We start from the raw sequence: 2,538 nt of genomic DNA, 5'->3' as shown, positions 1-2,538 counted from the left end.
CATCTTTTGAAAATATATTTTAGGTTTGCAATGCTTGAATTTTCCTCATTGTTTAACTTGGGACCAGCTGGAGACATTCATTTTCTCCATTTGCAAGAACGAGCAGTGATATGATGCATCTCGAGGTGTTTGTCTCCCTCAAGTAAGCTTCTCCGAGGAAGTGCAATGGTTATAAGCAGCAGTAGATTGTGACATCATAGAAGAATGTTGTTATAGTGGCAGAATCTGCTAGCTGACTGTTTACATTCTATTGCCATGGTGACTGCATGGCAGCCACTCCTGAACATTCCATGGACAGTATGAATATTCCGTAGAGTTCTGAACATTCCGTGGACAGTGTGAACATTCCATAAACACTGTTAACATTCCAATTAAGGTCTTAGACTATCTGATTAACTGCTGAGACAAGAACTGAAGAAAGGAAGGCTGCCAGTTGGCTTGTGGGTGTGGCAGAGGCTTGCAGGAGGCAGTGCATTCACAAATCATGCACCCAGAGAGAAAGAGAGGGAGGGAAAGAAGTCTGCATATGTTAATTGATAACATAGAGATGAATTGAAAAAAAATAATAACTCCAAGGCTCTAAATGACATTGAAATCCTCTGCTCTCTTTTGGTAACAATGAATCAAAGAAATGAAAGTATAGATTAAGGAGGAGGAGGAAAGGATGGGCGAAAATAGAACCAGGCCAAATGAAAAAACATTTACAGGAGAAAAAGACAGAAATATAGGGGTGCATCTGCTGTTTGGTTGGGAGTTGCAGTTCTGTCTCTTGGATACCTGGCTCCTAATTTACTGCTGCAGTTTCTAACTACCAGCCCAAGCTCTGACACAAGGAGCCGACCATACTTGAGAACAAAGCAAAAATAATCTTTTTATAAACCACTTTATATCATATACCATTATAAATCAATGTATATGTGTTTACATTTATAATACTTACCATATGCTAATCACCATATATTTAATCTTTTAAAGTCAGCTAAGTGGGCAAACAGTGCAAATATTACTTCATTTACACTTAAACTGTACAAGCTGTGAAATAATTTGAATATATGCAAAATATTTTGCAGCTAAACTTTATGCTTATAAATAAAGTAATGTGCGCACTATCTATTTGCTTAGTTAACATTTAAGCATTGAATTATGGGTGGTTAGCATATGATATGTACTGCAAATTATAATATATATATATAGATTTATTTCTTTTTTATTAAAGAAAAGCTCTCACTAATTGTAATAGCATATGATTTATACTACCCATTGAGTTCCTCAACAATTATCAATGTCTCTCTATGTGAGGTAGCTGCTTCGTTGATTGCTGCTTGGTCTGGGCTGGAGGGTCCAGGGTTTGGGGGGTACTTCTGTGGTACCCCCTGGATATCGAGGAGGGATCTTCTTTGCAAGTAGCGCTGGTGGATTTTCTACAAGAGTTTGCCAGGATGTCGACAGTGAAGAATACGATGCGAGTGAAGCTGATGAGAGCAACGGGAAATGGTTCCCTAAGGTATTTGGTGGAGGTGATTCTGGAGGGATTGATTGGTGTTCAGAGGAGGGAAATATTTTGTATCCAGGAAATTCCTTCTATGCATTTTTTGGATGTGACTTTTGTGGAGCACGGCGTGTATAGGGATGTGTTGGTGTGCATGGAAAGAGAAATAAAAAAAAAGAATCCAGCCATGCATGGGGTGGAAGTTATTCCAGCACTTTCAGAGGAAAGAGCCCTTACTATACACCTGTATGATCCTTTCACTGATTTGGGGATGACTTGGACTTTTTTGAAGCAGTATTGCAGTCATATACGAGGAGGGATTATGCAAAAAAATATATGTGGAATATTCAATGGAAGTTGGAGGTTTTGGGTAAGGTTCAAACCTGACAAAAATGGTGTTGGGGGGCTGAAGCATCCACCTGCAGCCTTCTCAATTGGAGACTTTAGAGGCTACCTCTATTACTACGATCAACCTGACTTTTGTAGAAAATGCAGAAGTTTTGGCCATAGGAAAGAAGACTGCAATAATGAAAAAACTTGCAGAAATTGCCAAAAATCAGGGCATGAGGCAGGAGAGTGTCCTGACCCGAGGAAGTGTGATATTTGTGGTGAAGAGGGTCATTTTGCCCGTGACTGCCCTAAAGTGTATGAGGAGACAGGGAAGGGAAAGTCTGCAGAACAGTAGGCTTTGATAAATGCAGAAAATTATGAGAAGAAGAAGGAACGGAGGGAGTGTGAGAAAAGAGAAGCAGGGGCAGGTGAGGCCATGGATGATATTACAGCTCAGGTAAATGAGGTCATTGACATGGTTAACACTGAGAGTGTCCCCGGCGAGGAAGAGGTTAATGCCGCTCCACCATCTGTGGACAAGATTAAGCCCCACCAAATACCTGAAACTCTGGAGCTGGTAAGTGAAGTGGCTCCACCCCCAGTAACGGACATGCCTTTTGAATGTGCAGCGGGGAGTCCAAGTGGATTATCCTTGCTGAGTAGCCCAGATTACAGCCCTGTAAGTCCAGTAAGTGAAGTATCTTCATTAGAGACAGTAG

The 2,538-nt window shown here is 40.8% G+C and overlaps 1 protein-coding gene across 1 annotated transcript; it reads left to right on the top strand.

Annotated features, from left to right (window-relative positions):
* Positions 1-1,439: 1,439 nt before the first annotated feature.
* Positions 1,440-2,174, top strand: LOC148443432 (zinc finger CCHC domain-containing protein 3-like). Its single transcript, XM_088462831.1, has one exon. It carries the CDS (start codon positions 1,440-1,442, stop codon positions 2,172-2,174), a length of 735 nt encoding a protein of 244 aa, XP_088318957.1.
* The last annotated feature ends 364 nt before the right edge of the window (positions 2,175-2,538 follow it).

Source organism: Taudactylus pleione, unplaced genomic scaffold (assembly GCF_031769625.1).
Source record: "Taudactylus pleione unplaced genomic scaffold, aTauple2 ptg001271l, whole genome shotgun sequence".
In the NCBI taxonomy this organism is placed as follows: Eukaryota; Metazoa; Chordata; class Amphibia; order Anura; family Myobatrachidae; genus Taudactylus; species Taudactylus pleione.
The sequence above is the reverse complement of the archived record's forward strand: the minus strand, read 5'-3'. Positions and strand labels throughout refer to the sequence as shown.

Bases quoted from the DNA above. Each gene is read 5' to 3' on its own strand.
- LOC148443432 (XM_088462831.1), top strand. From the start codon at position 1,440: ATGTCGACAGTGAAGAATACGATGCGAGTGAAGCTGATGAGAGCAACG.